General features: G+C 43.4%; 1 protein-coding gene across 2 annotated transcripts in view; it reads right to left on the bottom strand.

Moving 5' to 3' along the window:
* LOC132383594 (arf-GAP with SH3 domain, ANK repeat and PH domain-containing protein 2-like) overlaps positions 1–14,037 on the bottom strand; it is a 121,141-nt gene extending 107,104 nt beyond the window's left edge. The window contains exon 1 of one of the 2 annotated variants that reach the window (XM_059954757.1): positions 13,762–14,037. In XM_059954757.1, coding sequence (XP_059810740.1) covers positions 13,762–13,887 — 126 coding nt within the window. In that variant the 5' untranslated portion in view covers positions 13,888–14,037. The remainder of the gene's footprint in view (positions 1–13,761) is intronic. The other variant, XM_059954756.1, reaches the window with a different exon arrangement.
* Positions 14,038–16,825: the final 2,788 nt, after the last annotated feature.

Below are 16,825 nucleotides of genomic sequence, written 5' to 3'. Positions count from 1 at the left end.
AGAGTCATGTATGGTGATTGTGGAGAGAACACATGGGGAGCCAGGCTGTGAAACGTGAGCACCTTCAAATTTTGTGTTTGTGGTTAGGTCTGCCAAAACGTCAGTCTACGAGTGGATTCGGAGTTGGTGTGTGGTCAACTTGAAGACAAGTAATGCAAGTCAACTTCAGTGGAAAATATTAAGTAGTAACTCAATACACAAAATTGACTGGGAGTGCAAATAACAGAAATCAAGCATTGATTAACATTTCTATTTCTAGCTGCACTTAACCAAACTTTCAATGGAATAGACTGTTCCATACGGAACCATTTAAAAATAAAGTTACTCAGAAAGCCTGGAGAAGTTGGGATTATTTTACTTAGAGTCAAAAGGGTTAAGTGGAAAAGTTAAATAGGGATGTTCAAAACCCAGTAAAGGATTAGATAGAATAAAGAATGAAAAATTCTTTCCACTCTGCCAGGAAGGTCAATTACTCGGGTATATAGGCTGCAGAATTCCGGGAGATCTTTTCCGCCCTCCCATCTTCTCTTGAAAATAGTCTTGCCTACAGTCAATTGCACTGATGCCAAGATCCCACTCAAATGCTATCAGGAAGCTTGCTCTTTGACCATGGAAAGGTCACAGTTGAGTACAATCCTATGTTATGCAATGTTTACATTGTCCATGAAAATAACAGGGTTTGACCTGCTTATCCCTTCCCTAAAGGTCAAGGCTGACTGGTGTGTACCGCTGTACCATTTTAAGTAGCACATGACCTAGAAAGGTCAGCCACCAACCTGCTGAGTCATGGGGAATTTGAAGTATTGGGATCTATCTTGTTTGGTTAATTGTATGAAACAGAACTTGGGGAGTATCATTCTCAGTATATTTTGCAATCCCCCCCCCCCATACTCCAGTGTGCATTGCCCAATGACTTGCTGAAAATGCAAGCTAATGAATAGTCTGTGAAGGCAAAAGGCAGGTAATGTCTGCAGAACAAGACCCACTGCAAACAGATTTGGCATGTCACCTAAATCTTTGACAGACTTCTCTCGATGCACAATGGAGAGTATCCTGTTCCATCACGGCCTGGTATGGAAGCACCAGTACCTAGGAACAACACAATCTCCAAAAAGTTCTGGATACAGCCTAGCCCATCACTGACTACATTTACAAGGAGCGATGCCACAAGAAAACAGCATTCATCATCAAGGACCTGTCATCCAGACCATGCTCCGTTCTCGCCTCTTCCGTCAGACAGGGAATACAGGAGCTTTAGGTCTCACACCACCAGGTGCAAGATCAGTTATTACCCTACAACTGTCAGGCTCCTGAACCACTACAGATAACTTCACTCACCTCAATAACGAATGCATTTCACAACCAATGAGCTTACTTTCAAGATCTCTACAACTCACTATTAACTATTTACTTTTTTAAAAAAATTATTTGGGGAATTTGCCTTCTTTTGCAAATTGGTTGTTTGTTGGTCTTCAGTATGTATAGTTTTTCATAAATTCTACTGGATTTCTTTATTTTCCAGTAAATGCCTGCAAGAAAATGAATCTCAAGGTAGACAAACTGTATGCATACTTTGATAATAAACTTACTTTGAACCCAACAAACTTGTCAGCCCATCAGAGCTTTAGCCTGGAGTTTTGTCCCAAAAATTTCCAACTGGTATCATTTGAAACAGGTTAGAATTACATTAATTCAACTGTGCCCGTCAAGGATTAACTGGTAGCACTCTCAAGGCAGTAGACTGAGTGAAATGATACTGTACTGGCTCATTACCAAAAGCAGTTGGAAAAGTCTACTTCTTTCTGAAAAGCCAGCTTTTGCATCAAATGTCAAGCATATATCATGGGAAGGAAAATAAATTTCCCTCAACAATATCAATCCTCATCCAACAACCAGAGACAGATTACAATAATAATTTCACTGGCCAAAGCATATGAAGGAACCTCCTCCAAATGTTGGCGTACAAATGCTAGTCAGATACTTTTTAAAAAGACTTTACTCATTTTGGAATGCTGCCATATTCTGCTTGTTTATCACGTTACCCCGACAAAAGAAATGAAGCATTATAAAGCATTTGATAGGCTCGAAGATCATAAATGATTCATCGCAATGGAAATTCCTTTTGAGACTTATCTACAAATGATAACTGTGTATTCTTTCCTAAATATGTTGAAACAGTGTATCACTTTTGTATCACAGAGTACTCCTCCAACCTATCCTCATGCTCTGCTGTAAGTATTTTACATATTGGTAAAGTCTGCTTTTAAATACCCGAATCTTGTTACTTAGGGCCTTTCATTCAAAAATTGGACCAAGAAACCAAATATTTGGAAATCAAACAGCTATACTCTGTTCAAATGCACCAGACAGGTGTGTCTGAGGTTTATTCCACTGTTTATGTGGAAAGTAAATACAGCCCAAAATGAAGGAGTTATATGATGTTTAAATTTGTATTACATAAGGGACTTCTTTCAAGCTTTCCATCTCAGGCACACTTATGACTCATATCTCCCCTGTCCAAACCATCCTTTGTCAACAGGCTCTGCGGAGATCACTGCTTGACTGGCTAAGCAAGAGGCAGTAAAATGTTCAGGGCAAGGAAATATAAAATTGTAAAGCAGCCTACTATAAAGGGAAAATGAAAAGGCAATCGAAGGAGAGAAATACTTTGTTCAAATGATAAAGTCAAACTAAACTTATTATCAAAATACATATATGTCACCATATACTGAGATTTATCTCTGTGCAGGCATTTACAGGAATGTAAAAGAAATAGAGTAGAATTTATGAAAACTGTACATAAAGAAAGACTGACAAACAACCGATGTACAAAAGAAGACAGATTGTGTGAATGTAAATTTTTTAAAAATCATACTGAGTACTTAGGTTGTAGAGTCTTCGAAAGAAAGTCTGTAGATTTTGTAATCAGTTCAAAATTGAAGTGAGTGAAGTCATCCACAATGGTTTAGGAATAAAATAGAATAGAACTTTATTTTCATTGCTCAAGATAACAAGAAAACAGCATTCATCATCAAGGACCCGTCATCCGGACCATGCTCCGTTCTCGCCTCTTCCGTCAGACAGGAGATACAGGAGCTTTAGGTCTCACACCACCAGATGCAAGATCAGTTATTATTGTGGTGCTAATCCGGTCTGTGCAAAACAGATATTTACAATGCTACAATGCATGAGGTACAGCTTAATATTTTTTTTTAATTCTCATATTTACATACAAGTGACTTTGATAGTCCATAACACTCAAAGGCCATTGGCAGACTGGGGTGTAGCATTATTTGGGAATGATAGTTATAGGGAAATAACTCTGAACCACTCAAAAGATCGAATCCCTCAGAAGATTCAATACAAGTGATTTCAAGACCTCAGCTTCAGTCCTGAAGGGATTGCAACTCTGATGATCAGACATTCTCACAGAATTACCAAGAGACACAGCTTTGTAAACACCCTTCAGCCAACTGCACTCGCACCAATCAGGAACTATCCGCTTACTTTAACCTAAAGTTTAGTCTCCCCATATTCTTATCATTTCTCCCCCTATTCTAATCAATTCTCCCCCAGACCACAGGTTCTATCACTCACCTACACACCAGGCTCAATTAACCTAATTAAGAGATGCTCTTTTTTCACTACTGCCATTAGGAAGGAGGTACAGGAGCCTCAGGACCCTCGCCACCAGGTTCAGGAACAGTTATCACCCCTCAACCATCAGGGTCGTGAACCAGTGGGGATAACCTCACTCAATTTCACTCATCCCATCACTGAACTGTTCCCACAACTTATGGACTCACTTTCAAGGACTCTTCATCTCTTGTTCTCAATATTTATTGATTTTTTATTCTCTTTCTTTTTGCATTTGCAAAGTTTGTTGTTTTTTGTATATTGGTTGTTTGTCCATCTGTTTGGGTGTGCTCTTTCATTGATTCTATTGTGTTTCTTGTATTTACTGTGATTTCCCACAAGAGAACAAATCTCTTGTAGATGGTGACATATATGGACTTTGATAATAAATTTACTTTGGACTTTAAATCTGTACATCTTTGGGAGGTGGGCAGAAACCAGAACACCTGAAAGAATCCAACATTGGAAGAAAATGTGAATGCCACACAGGTGGGGTCAGAAGGCAGAGTCAGGATTGAAGCTGGATTACTGGCAGTGAAAGACAGCAACTCTACCAACTGCACCTGTACTCTCATCATAAACTGTAAAGTGTTACAGGATGTCCAGAGTCACATAAGACATTTTGTTTATGCAAATCTTTTTCCCAATACCTCAGTATTTTGGCATGTTTGGGAAACGGAGTGGGGCAGTAGAGTTGTAGGGAAGTTGAACCACAGGCAAACACAATGTTCTCATCACCTCAGTCAACAGATATTATTTCCAAATGGAGAACTTCATCTACTTCTACCTCTGTGGGACCAACACCATTACAATTCTATAAGTCAGCGACAAACCCAAGCTTGCCACATTAAATTAAACATCTTCCAACAAGTTTTATCAAATGACCTCCCACACACCAATTATATTGAAGTGAGAGGATGGGCTTGGAGTCTTTCCAGGGCCAAAAGGAAAAGAAAAGTGGCCAAGTGGATTATTCCAACTTTCTAGATGTCAGTCTACATTCCAAAGTTAGCTACAAATAATATATCAAAGTGCTCAATGAAAATGCAGCTCTCCTAGATTTGCTTGTAGAAGTGTTCTGGGGAAATTACTCTTCAGCTACAACTTCTAGTAGTCCAGGAGGGTTTGCAACTGTGGTGATCAGCCAACTCAACACACACCAGAAATGGACCTTAAGCCTTCCACGATGTAAACTAAACTCATCAACCAGTCAGATTTCTTCTTTAAATTCAAATGTAATCGCTCCTTTTCCTTACTCCTTTCCCGAACATAGGTCAGGGAGTACACTGTTAAGGGCAAGACTTAACAGCGTTGATGAGCAGAGGGATCTTGGCATCCAAGTTCATAGCTTCCTAAAAGGGCTACACAGGTTGATAGGGTTGTCAAGAAGATATACAGCATGTTTGCCTATATTAGTTGAGGTACTGAGTTCAAAAGTAAGGGTTTATAAAACTTTAGTTAGGTCACATCTGAAGTATTGCATACAGTCCTGGTCACCACATTGTAGGAAGGATGTCACGGCATTGGAGAGAGTACAGGAGAGGCTTACCAGGAAGCTGTCTGGATTAGAGGGCATATTCTATAATGAGAGGCTGGGTTGTTTACTGTGCAGTTTCGGATGCTGAGGGGAGATCTGATAAAGGTTTAAAAGATTATGAGAGGCAGAGATAGAGTAGACAGACTGTATATTTTCCCCAGGGTTAAAATGCCTAATACTAGATGACATGCATTTAAGGTGGGGGTGGGGGGGGGTATCTTCGAAGGATATGTGAGGAGCATGTTGTTGTTTGGTTGGTTGGTTGTTGATTTTTTTAAACACAGAGCGATGGGCGCCTGGAATGCGCTGCCTAGGGACTTGCTAGGGACCTTTTCAAGAGATGTTTTGATAGGCACATGAATATGAGGAAATTAGAAGGGTATGGACATTGTGTATGCAGTAGGAATTAGGTTAGTTGGCAAGTTAATTACTAATTCTATTGGTTGAGCACAATATTGTGGGCTGACGGCCAGTTCCTGTGCTGTACTGTTCTATGTTCAAAGTCACTGTGCTCTGTGCAATAACAAACAAATAATTGGTAACTTCTCTGAGCCCAGCAGGTGAGTAGGATTAGAAGGCAGCAGGAACTAACAGAAGTAGTTAAATAACTTTCAAAATTCAGGAACACTGGCATGCAGGTGTATATGCTTCTACGTACATTGAATAAATAAATCTGAATTTGGACCCTAATTTGACACCCCTAATGCAATCCCGTCACACTCCATTGTCACAATCCGACTGTGAACAGCACTGCAGCAGTTTTGTAAAAGAAATGCAATTACAGTGTGACAAAATCCAAGGAGAACACACAGTATAAATACAGATACAGGATCTACGGAAGTAGTAACGACTGCTAAATATATACCATTTCTCAGTTTCTAGACACTCACATTTATTTATTGAGACACAAGAATAGACACCTCTGCATTTTCAAGCCAAGCCACCCTTGAACAACCCCACCTGATTTAATCTAGTCATGGGACAATTTACAATAAGCAATTAACTTCCTGACCGGCGGGTCCTGCGACTGTGGGAGGAAGCCGGAGCGCCTGAAGAAAACCCATGCATTCCACCAGGAGGATGTAGAGACACTTTACTGATGATGTCGGAATTGAACTCTCATAGTGGTTAACTCTTAAACGTCTCACGATGCATACGCAGAAACACGAACATGGGACCTCAACACATGCATAATGCTTTCACTGCAGTGAGTATCAGATGGCAATTCAGCTAAAGGTGGCTTAATCTTCATCTCCTCCAACAGGTGTTCATGCCCAGCAGAAATCATTTCTGAGTTCATTAAAATCTGAGATTTTTCTCCCCTTTCATTGGTGAATTCTTGGATAATCAGTTGGGCCCATATCTAAAGAGGACTTCGCTGACATTGGAGAGGGTTCAGGGGAGGTTTACGGGAATGACACCATCGAAGCATGGTGGCTAGCGCGATGCTATTACAGCTCAGGCCATTCCGGAGGTCAGGGTTCAATTCCAGCGCCATTCTGCAGGAGTCTCAGTACATTCTCCCCCTGCAATGTGTGGGTTTCCCCCGAGTACTCCAGTTTCCTCCCACAGTCCAAAGACATAGCAGGTAAATTGTCCCATGATTAGGTTAGGGTTAATCAGGGTTGTGGGGTTGCTGGGGTGGCATAGCTTGAAGGGCTGGTATGGTCTACTCTGTGCTGTATTGCTAAATAAACAGATGCATTAATTAATAAGGGAAAATTCCACAAACAATTCATTAGGACACCTGGACATTTCAATTACAGTCCTGGCAAAATTCAGCACCAACTGACCAGGAAGAAACACTGGGATCTGACTGACTTGCACACCAAGTATGGCTGATAACACTTTGGTTAGGCTGCATGTGGAGTACCGTGGGGAATTCTGGTCACCTCATTACAGGAAGAAAATAGGAATTTTGGAGAGGGTTCAGAAGAAGTTTACCAAAGTATTGCACTGCCTGGATTGGACGGTACGAGTTAACAAGAGAGTTCAGACGAAGTTGGTTTGTTTTCTCCAGAGCACTGGGGATTGAGTGGGGACCTGATGATTTAAAATTCTGAGGCATTGATAGGGTGAACAGTCAGAATCCTGTCTCCAGGGTCGAAATGTCAATTACTAGAAGACATGCATTTAATGGAAGAATAGAAAGATTTAAACATGTGCAGAATAAGTTTTTTTTACTTGGAGTTCTCCAGCCGTACCACAGAAAGTTCCCCAAAAGTTACCAGGGGAAAGCACACACAAGAAACAACTTCATGTTTATCACAATTTTCATGACCTCGGGTCATATCAGAACAGTCACAACTAAGTAAGAACTTCCACAAAATGTGGTGAAAGCGTCAGTGATGACAGGTGGGTCTGCCAGGTGTAGCTAACAATCAGGTGCCAACATAAAGTGACACTGGATTGCTTGCATAACATTGGGGCACTCTGCCACAGAGAGAACTTAGAAACCCACAACCAATCAGTCAGCAAGAACGCCTCCAGGTCTCAAACAATTACAAAGAACACATAACAGCACAGCACAGGAAAAGACGCTTTGATGTCTGTGCTGGATATAGTGCCAAATTAAACTAAATTTGTTCTGCCTCCACATAATCCATATCACTTCAGATCCTGCATAATCACGTGTCTCTCTTAATGCCTTATAGACTGTGCTGGTGTATCTATCGTTGTGTGGCAGGGTGCAGATACGTCTCTACCAAAAGAGGAGTAAAGAGCTTCGTCCCTCTGCTAGCCTGCAGGTCACCCTTGGGCAAAGTATAGCACCTGCTTTGCCCCTCAATCAGGGTCACATGAAGCCATGGGAGCAGCTGGTGCAGATCACAAGTCCTGGTTATGTGACCGCTGACAGCAGACAATCTTCGAAGAGTATTTATAATGGCTGGGGTCACCCATCTCGTAAAGACACTGCCCAGAAGAGGTCAATGGCAAACTACTTCTGTAGAAAAAGTTGCCAAGAACAATCACCGTCATGGAAAGACCATGTTCGCCAACATCATATGAAACAGCACATCAATGATGACAATTGTATCTGCCCCTGGCAGCCAGTCCAGAGCACCAACCACTCTCCAAGTAAAAAACTTATCCCTCACATCTCCTTTCAACTTTATTATTCTCACCTTAAATACATGCCCTCTCGGGTTTGACATTTCTACCCTGGGGAAAAGATTCTGACTATCTACCCTCTCAGAATTTTATACCATCAGGATCCCATTCAATCCCCAATACTCTTGGAGAAAACAACCCAAGGTTGTCAGAACTCCTTTGATAACTCGTACTGTCTAATCCAGGCAGTGCAATACACTGGTAAACAATTTCTGAACCCTCTCCAAAGTTTCCATTTTCTTCCTGTAATGAGGTGACCAGAATTCCCCACAGTACTCCATACACAGCTGAATCAGAGAGGTATACAACGGGAAAATGACTTCCCTATTATTCGTACTGTCCTGACCAATGAAGACAAGTGTGCCAATGGCTCTCTTTGTCATCTGAATAGCTAACTTGACCACTTTCAGGTAGTGTTGCCTTTGGAATCCACAGCATTGTTAAGGGCCTGCTATTAACTTCATTTTCACTGACATTATGTGCCGTGTCACATGATGTCGGGCCTCCATCTTGCCGTGTCACATGACGTCAGGACTATACCATGCCGTGTCACATGACGTCAGGACTATACCATGCCGTGTCACATGACGTCAGGACTATACCATGCCGTGTCACATGATGTCAGGCCTATACTATGCCGTGTCACATGATGTCAGGCCTATACTATGCCGTGTCACATGATGTCAGGACTATACCATGCCGTGTCACATGATGTCAGGACTATACCATGCCGTGTCACATGATGTCAGGACTATACCATGCCGTGTCACATGATGTCAGGCCTATACTATGCCGTGTCACATGATGTCAGGACTATACCATGCCGTGTCACATGATGTCAGGACTATACCATGCCGTGTCACATGATGTCAGGACTATACCATGCCGTGTCACATGATGTCAGGACTATACCATGCCGTGTCACATGATGTCAGGACTATACCATGCCGTGTCACATGATGTCAGGACTATACCATGCCGTGTCACATGATGTCAGGACTATACCATGCCGTGTCACATGATGTCAGGACTATACCATGCCGTGTCACATGATGTCAGGACTATACCATGCCGTGTCACATGATGTCAGGCCTATACTATGCCGTGTCACATGATGTCAGGACTATACCATGCCGTGTCACATGATGTCAGGACTATACCATGCCGTGTCACATGATGTCAGGACTATACCATGCCGTGTCACATGACGTCAGGACTATACCATGCCGTGTCACATGATGTCAGGACTATACCATGCCGTGTCACATGACGTCAGGACTATACCATGCCGTGTCACATGATGTCAGGACTATACCATGCTGTGTCACATGATGTTAGGCCTATACTATGCCGTGTCACATGATGTCAGGCCTATACCATGCCATGTCACATGATGTCAGGCCTATACCATGCCATGTCACATGATGTCAGGCCTATGCCATGCCATGTCACATGATGTCAGGCCTATGCCATGCCGTGTCACTTGATGTTGGGCCTCCACCGTGCAACACTGCACATAATGATGATGAAGGCAAAGGAAAACCACTTCTGTAGAACAATCATGATCAATCAAGATCAATCATGGGCAGTGTCTTTACAAGATGGGTGACCCTAGGCATTATCAGTACTTTTCAGAGATTATCAGTCTGACATCAGTGATCACATAACCAGGACTTGTGATATGCCCCAGCAGCTCATACAACCATCCACCACAACTCCCTGGCTTCACGTGGCCCTGATTGGGATAGGTTAAGCAGCTGCTACATCTTTCCCAAGCATGCCCCGCAGTATACCGGAGGGGAGGAGCACATTATATCTCCTTTGTAGAGATGTCTCTCCACCCTGCCACCTCACACTACTCAGTTTAGTCCACCCACATATTAACTGATCTCTCGCGACCATGTGGGCTTCGTTTGGGGACTCCTATTTCCTCCCACATTCCAAAGGTCAGTAACTTGTCAGCATGCTACGTCAGCACCAGAAGCATGGTGACACACGCAGATGCCCACCCCAACCCCCCCAGCATTTCTTCATTGATTCCACCCTGTCTTTCCATGTACATGTGACAAATAAAGCAGATCTTTAACCTTTAACCTCTTCACTGTCCAACACTCCACCAGTCTTAGTGTTGTCTGCAAACTGAAACAGCTCACAGGAGATGATTCCAGACAGGGGTTCCCAACCTGGAGTCCACAGCCTCCTCAGTTAATAGTAAAGGCCCATGCATAAAAAAGTTTGGGAACCGCTGGAGAGGTGGAAACACGTAATCCATCATGAGCGAGAGGTGCCACATGAAGGACCTAATTCAGTCTATAACCAAGTACCTCGCAGGAGTAGGCACTAGTTGAACAACCGGGAACATTTGCTGCCACTAACCTAGTGAGGTTAAGGGTCAATGTGCAAATCATAAACGTGAAGGATGTGAGCATGTGGCTTATCAAAAACAAACAAAAGGTAGTCTAGCATGCTATTGGATTGGTGGGGGGAGAGGGTAGAATCATTGATTTGTTTGTAGTTTAACTTTACTATGCTTGCTTGTAATTTTATATATTCGTGTAATTGTTCAGCAAATTTTCCAGTAATTATAGGGCAGTTGCTTCCTGGATTTTTCTAGAAATTTCTTAGTTTTCAGTAGCAATTGTCACATTCTCTCTGTGACCATGTGGGTTTCCTCCCACATTCGAAAAAGGTATGGGTTAGTAGGTCACATGGGTGAAACTGTTATTGTGCTGTAACTCCCAATTAAAACTAACATTGTAAGTGGGATGCTCATGGATAACTTGCAGTTCCTCAGATAACAAAGCAGATCGTGCCCTCGCACAGAGCCAATCATTCAGATTCAGGCTAGTAACTAGGAAAGCAAGTTCTAAGTACGCATACAGAATGCATCTCTGAGATTCATCCTACCACTGGTAGCCACAAATCAAGGAAATGCCACGGAACACGTTCAAGAAAACATCAAACACCCAACGTGTGAAAGAAGAACAAATTCTGCAAATGGCAAAAAGTGAGAGAACCACACAGAGAATATCAACATCAAACCAGAAGTCCAGGAGTATCAAGGGTAGTTCAGTTCGGTTTGGTACTTCCAGACTACTGCAGGCCATACAGCCAGTCTTGACCAAGCCGCTGAAAGGCAACAACAAAAAAAGGAACCAGAATTCAGAAACACATGCAACATGAACCTCAAAGTCCCCCAATACAAGTCCACAGGCACACAGATCAATCCTTGAGTTTGGAACACAAGATTCCTGCACTTTCCTCTGACAGCGAGGAAGACTGGCCAAACGCAGGTAGGAAGCACCAATCACCCATCCCGTCTTCTGCTCTCATTCTCGTCGACTTCCACCTTGCTCGACACCTCAATCGGAGAGGAGCAATGGGCTCATACCCCCTCTCCAGGCTGCTCTAATCCATAAAAAAACTCCCTCAGAGACAGCAGAGCACCAGATCGTTCATCTTGCCCCAAAAACACACCAACAAAATGTAAATCACAGCTTCAATCACATGCAGCTTAGTCGTTGAATCGTCTTTGAAAGGAGAAGTAAAAGAAATAGTTTCATAAACTGTCAGCAGGACGTCAACATTGGTCACTGGTGCCATCACATGTAATGTGCTAGTTGCTTTCTGAGAACAAGTCTGGACAATGATTATTTCTAACAAAATCCTCTAACCACCTGTCATGAAACATACAACTGTACAGCAATGGAAATGGAGAGGTCATTTAGCCCAGGATGTTGTGCTGACCCTGATAGTTTTATCCTAAATGTCTGTGAACTGTGTATCATCCACATCCCTCTAGGTTCTTAGTATTCATGTGACGATCTAAAGCAGGTTCCCACCCTGGGCTCCATGGACCCCTTGCTTAACGGTATTGGTCCATGACATAAAAATGGATGGGACCCCCTGATCTAAATTCCACCAGACTGGCTGCTTCAGACACTACTCCTGATAACCCATTCCACAGCTACCACTCACCACTCTCTAGAAAGAACTTGTTCCTCGTGTTGCCCTTACTAACCTTAAAAACATGTCCTCTAGAGTTTGATATTTCTACCCATACACCACCGAAATGGGCCATTCAGAGACCATAAAGTCCATGCTACGCATCAGAATCAGGTTTAATATCACAGGTATATGTTGGGAAATTCGTCGTTTTGCAGCAGCAGTACATTACAATACATAATAACAGTGGGTGTGGGGGTGGAGATAGGTCTCTCCCAAAGGAGCTGTAAGGTACTCCTTCCCTCTGCTAGCCTGCAGGTCACCCTTGGGCAACCTACAACATCTGCTTAGCCCAACCACCCCCCATCATGCCCATGTGAAGCCATATGAGCAGCTGGTGCACATCACAAGTCAGCGCTGAAACATCGACTGTTCACTCCTCTCCATAGATGCTGCCTGACCTGCTGAGTTCTTCCAGCATTTTGTGAGTTATTCAAATTGGCAATTCTCCCTCCCTCAAAAAAGAATCTGCCTTTCCCGAGATTCAACCTGAAACATGTCTCTAGGACCAAACTCCCGGCCATCTTTCTTCACACCCTTCACATCTTGCCCTCTTATTAAAAAAAAAGTTTTGTGTTGTTTTTGACATGTAGCCGACTGCCTCGTAAGCGGCCCCGGGCACTTGACGATGTGAGGCACTCGATCTCCGCACGATCGCCACCAAGCGCAATACATTCAATTTCACAACTCGAAATGGTGGGACCTGACCTCAATTTCTGGGTCTTTGGCCCAGAACCAGAACCATTTAGCAATCACGCCCTCTGGGGTTTATTCCCGAAATGAATGAATGCAAAAGACGCTGCAGGTTTGGGTACTACTTATCGAATGTCTGGTGATGCATGGGGAGAGGCAGAGAGAATTGACAGGAGAGAACACAATTACAATCAGGCCGTTCCAGAAGAAAGGGTGGCGGTGGAAACCTGGGTCTCTTTCCCCTTACAGCAAACCAAACTGGAGGCTGGGCGCTGGGAGCGGGGAAATCAATCAAACTCTTCAGGACTGAAACTGCAATTCCTCCTGGATAGAAAACAAAAGATATCAACCAGGTTGACTTCAGCTCTGCCACCTCTTTATCAACAAGGTGAGGTCACCATGGCACTAACCCAGGGCAGCCCCTTCGAAAAGGGTGTGCAGTGTTGAAGGCGCGTTCGATTCCCGCTCCGCCTCTCTTTCTGCCATTATTCCCGACTGCAGCTAAACAAAGTTTCCCGAGCGGGCACCTGCTCGAGAAAAATGCTTCTACTTTTTAACACAGCAACTTTGTTCCTCATTCGCGTGGTATGAAGCGTACCGGGGGGGAAGGCGGGGGGGGGGGGGAAATAGTCCAAAACAGCTCATCTAAAACACAGTCCCAAGTACAACAAGGATTCGTCAGTGCGAGTAGCATTTGGAATACATTGAAACGCAATAATATCCTGCTTTACAAAAGACCAGCTTTCCTCCTTTCTCCTCTCGCACGAAACAGTGCTCACCTCCTCCAGAGCAACCACCGTGTTCCTGCAGTTTGACATCTTCGAGGTGAAGTTCGAGGTGATCGGCGAGTTGATGTCTTCTAACGTCTCGCTTACAAACTCCGAGATGCTGATCTGTTCCGGCATCCTAACTTTTTTTTTTAATAAAGAAAGAAGCAACTAATATGTAATTGCGCTGCCGCCTGTACAAGTGAAAACAAACACAGCGAGACCAGCCGCGAACTCAGACCAGGGTTACTTTGTATCAAAGGAGTCACGTGGAATCACGTCGGATACAATTTAAAGCGACACCGAGCTGTTCAGGAAGACGTCGGAGAGAGAGAGGGGGTGGGATTTGTGCAGAGTGCATTTCGCGGTTTTCCTTTGTTTAGCTGTTGTGTGTGTTTGCTTCTCTCTCTCTCTCTCTCTCTCTCTCTCTCTCTCTCTCTCTCTCTCTCTCTCTCTCTCTCTCTCTCTCTCCCTCCCTCCCTCCCTCCCTCCCTCTTTCCCACTTGCTCTCTTTTTCTCTTTATCCCTTATATAAAACGTATTACACACAAAATCCTGGGTCTCGGTCCAAAACGTCGGGACAATGTATAGTATTCATTTTCATAGATGCTGCTTGACCTGCTAAGTTCCTCCAGCATTTTGTGTGTACTGCTCTGGGTTTCCTGCCTATGCAGACTCTTGTGTTTATGGCATGTAAAATGACCGTTTTATGACTATGGAAAATGCAGAACACACAGCAAGCCACGCAGCAAAAGAGAAACAATTTAACATTTTTAGGGAATACATCTGAGTATCCCATGTATCTTTATTTTTTTCAGATCTCCAGCATTATTTATCTCTATAAATATTCGCTTTCCAGTGTTTTCTTTATTCTATCCTCATTTCCTGAAGACGTTCCGTTTGGGATGCGGTTCTTTTCAAGCGGGTTGCAATATACTCGGGCCAGCTCTTTGTTACCGAGATTGGCGCTGGTTCTTCACAGCGAGGCCGAAATTTGCACTTTTGACTGGGCCAGGAGCAGTTACGAGAATCCGAGTCAGCAGCAGCAGAAAGCTCTGGCTGTCAGCCCCGATGGATGACCCCCCTGTCCTTCGGCAGCGCTTTAACGTAACAGCTATAATTCACTTAATGGTAATAAACTCAGCTGAGGTCTGCTAACTCAGCACAATAGAACTGCAAAGTGAGGACCTACAGATTTTTACAACTTTGCACCACACAGGACGGTGTCATTACACAACCGCCCACCAGGAGACTGAACGGGGATTGAACACAGGGAGGCAGCGCGTCACACCGGCAAAGTCTGTTGACAATCGCGCCCCCAGGATAAGCACTCGGGATCTTGTAGGAACGTGTGAGAGTTCAGTCCGAATCTGTTGCTTTAACACGCTGTTAATCGTTATATCTTCATTAACAAGCATTCTTTTTGTTGTTCGATCTCTTCTGTTCAGTTATCAGAAAACAAATAAAACTGCGGGTGCTGGAATCTGATAGGAATCGCTGAAAGATCTCAGCCAGTCAAACAGCATCTGTGGAAGGAGAAACCAGGCAATGTTTCCAGTCGGGGCCCCACCTCGGGGCTTGGGGGCGGGGGCGGGGGCAGGGTTGGGAGAGATTGGAAAGGTGTCCGTAGTGAAAGAAAAACTGGGGGAAAGTGAATTGTAGTGAAAAGAATACAGTACTTGGAATTTGGTAACGAAGGTATTTTAAAGAAATTGTCGAGAAGTATGAAAATAGAAGCTTCAGCCATCAGATTCCTGAACCAGGGTGGATACGATAACTTCTCTCACCTCAACTAGGAACTACCAACTCACTTACCACTCATGTTCTCAGATAGTTAGTTATGTACACACTGTGTGCTTGAGATTCTGCAGATGCTAGGTATCTAGCGGAACTTACGCCGAGTGCTGGAGGAACTCGGCAGGTCAGTCCAGGACAGTCCTGCCGAAACATCATTAATTTCCGGAGATGCTATGAGGAACATATTGAGCTCCTCCAGGGCCTATGTGTGTCACCTATGTAGAGTATGTATTTGTCTATCTAGTTATTTATTTGCTCAGTTTGTCTTCTTTTGCACACTTTGTCAGTGTTTGTGTATAGTTTGTCGTTGATTTGTCGTTTATTTGTCGTTTGCATTTCTTTGTTCCACGAGTGATGTATGTACTGTACATTGAAAATACGTTCACTTTGAATCGTTGAACCATTGATGATAGAGCCGTTTGTTCAGTGAAGGTGGAAAACTCATTGTTCCTTCCTTGCCCAGAGTTAAGATAAGATTTTGCTCTTCTCGTTGACGTTGGATCTCTCGGTGGCCGTGGAGGAGGCCGCATTCAGATAGGAACAGGATTGAGGATTAAAGCCAGGGCTGCCGGTTTCTCCGGTAGAGAGGAGGCCACACTGAACAGTAAGATCTGTTGGAAGAACCACTGCTTCATCGTTCGGGTTCCTGGATGGAAGGGGAAAAAACGAGGTGATTGGACAAGACTTACATCTCTTCTATTTGCATGGGAAATGTTAAAATGATGGTTTTTTTTGCTGTAACGTTCCCTTTGCTGTTAATAATTGAAATTATGGATCAATTAAATACTATCTCATATCACATTTCCAGGAAATATCTCAGTACGTTATCTTAGAAAAAAATCCAAACATATGTAACTCGTGCCACACTCCAGTGCACTACAGGCATTTAGATGTGTAATCACTGTCATAATAAGACGAATTTGGCAGGAATTCTCCGCATCAATTGATAAGATGCTCGACACTTGATAAATTTCCCTCGTCTTCCCCCACAAATCTACCAGATCCTTTACGTCCAGAGGAGATCCGTTCATCATTCCGTCTACAAGACTGCAGCTCCTCAAATACTCACTCAGAGATTCACTGCAATTATCATCCTAGATTAGTGGGTTTAAATCTGAGGAAGGGGCCTTGAATTTACAGGTTTCTGACCCAGGTTCTGTACTTGGAGATAAACGAAATCTAAGTGTGCAAGGCATGTTCCCACAGGAAGCAATCCACTTTGAAAGATAACTGGTAATGAAGGACCCAGAATGAGGAAGTCTTCTTACTGTTTTTAAAT

The sequence above is a fragment of the Hypanus sabinus genome, chromosome 30 (assembly GCF_030144855.1).
Source record: "Hypanus sabinus isolate sHypSab1 chromosome 30, sHypSab1.hap1, whole genome shotgun sequence".
In the NCBI taxonomy this organism is placed as follows: domain Eukaryota; kingdom Metazoa; phylum Chordata; class Chondrichthyes; order Myliobatiformes; family Dasyatidae; genus Hypanus; species Hypanus sabinus.
This window is presented reverse-complemented; position numbering and strand designations above follow the sequence as displayed.